This window comes from Laccaria bicolor, genomic scaffold (genome assembly GCF_000143565.1).
Source record: "Laccaria bicolor S238N-H82 LACBIscaffold_879 genomic scaffold, whole genome shotgun sequence".
NCBI classification, from domain to species: domain Eukaryota; kingdom Fungi; phylum Basidiomycota; class Agaricomycetes; order Agaricales; family Hydnangiaceae; genus Laccaria; species Laccaria bicolor.
In genome coordinates, this window is record NW_001890498.1 from 1 (window position 1) to 1,494 (window position 1,494).

The following is a 1,494-nucleotide window of genomic DNA, read 5'->3' on the forward strand; positions in this document are numbered from 1 at the left end:
TCAGCAGTGTGACATGCTTAGAACATATCCAAGTGATGTCACACCACTGAAACATTTCTAGCCACTCTGGCACACCTCAAACATTTCTGGCCAGTTTGATTTGGCTCAAACATTTCTTACCAGTCTGACACACTTCAAACATTTTTTACCAGTTTGAAACCCTTCAAACATTTCTGACCACTTTCACTTGGCTAGGATATTTTTGAACACAATTTATGTACCCAAACATTTCTGGTCACAATATTAAAGGTCAAACATTTTCTACCCAATCCAATATTATATTTTCTCCCAAAGGCAAAAAAATAAATGGCTGCACAACCTATTAGCCTGGATACATTCTTACATTTTACAAGGCTAATAGCTTGTTCAAGGTGGGTGACTGAAGTGCTTGTGCGTTTATTTTGGTACCTTTCTTTTTTTAATATACATGTGAACTTGTGTCCGTTTTAGGAAAGTATGGGGGTCGGATAAGAGTGCCTTGTCCATGATCGACATTCTGCTTCCTTCCCCCCTTCTCTGTGTGTCCTTCACTCAGCCAAGTCATCATGTCAATGTACAAGAAAAAACCAGCTAAGTCTTTGCCACCAGAAAATGCTGGCCTTTTTCCTGTAGACACTGCACCCAAATCCTTGAAGGCTCATAAAGCTGTTAAAGGAAATCTGTACACACCAGCTGGACATTTTGTCCAGCCCTTTAAGCCTGGGGTTTCCAAGAAAGCAGACCCTTTTCAGCCACTGGCAACAACTCTTACCTTTGAAAATGAAGGTGATACTGTCCAGCTACCAGGAAAAAAGCAGAAACAATTTCAGCGATGGGAAACCGAGGTTCTTCCCAGTCTAATGGAGCCGTATGTCAAACTTCTACATGAAACGGACTCCTTGCGAGATATGGCGCAAGTGCATTCTTGAAGGGGATGTGCTGGTTGTGGGTCAGGCAGACAATTGAATGTTGCATGCATTTTCTTTGAGTGTATGTGTTCTAGTATATTTTGAGAAGTCACTAATAATTTTGGCAGGTATTGAGATTCTTTCCCTCTGCAATTGCACTTCCCCAGCACTTCAACTCCTTGAGCTAGGGTTCTTTCCATGTGCACCAGTTAATCCATCTCTTGCAGTGGACTTGAATATGCTTGAGTTTGTAAATGAGCTGTTTGTAAATGCAGCTCCAAATACTACGGCTTGGTGTGAAACCTTCACTTCAGTCACCCACCTTGAACAAGCTATTAGCCTTGTAAAATGTAAGAATGTATCCAGGCTAATAGGTTGTGCAGCCATTTATTTTTTTGCCTTTGGGAGAAAATATAATATTGGATTGGGTAGAAAATGTTTGACCTTTAATATTGTGACCAGAAATGTTTGGGTACATAAATTGTGTTCAAAAATATCCTAGCCAAGTGAAAGTGGTCAGAAATGTTTGAAGGGTTTCAAACTGGTAAAAAATGTTTGAAGTGTGTCAGACTGGTAAGAAATGTTTGAGCCAAATCAAACTGGCCAG

General features: G+C 40.4%; 1 protein-coding gene across 1 annotated transcript; it reads left to right on the plus strand.

Annotated features, from left to right (window-relative positions):
• Nucleotides 1-306: 306 nt before the first annotated feature.
• On the plus strand, nt 307-992 carry LACBIDRAFT_336355 (uncharacterized protein; the record flags this gene model as incomplete). The annotated part of the gene is made up of 4 exons (XM_001891314.1): nt 307-371; nt 451-518; nt 613-847; nt 983-992. The coding sequence occupies 4 exons, from the start codon at nt 307-309 to the stop codon at nt 990-992; spliced, it is 378 nt and encodes a 125-aa protein (XP_001891349.1).
• Between the last annotated feature and the right edge of the window lie 502 nt (nt 993-1,494).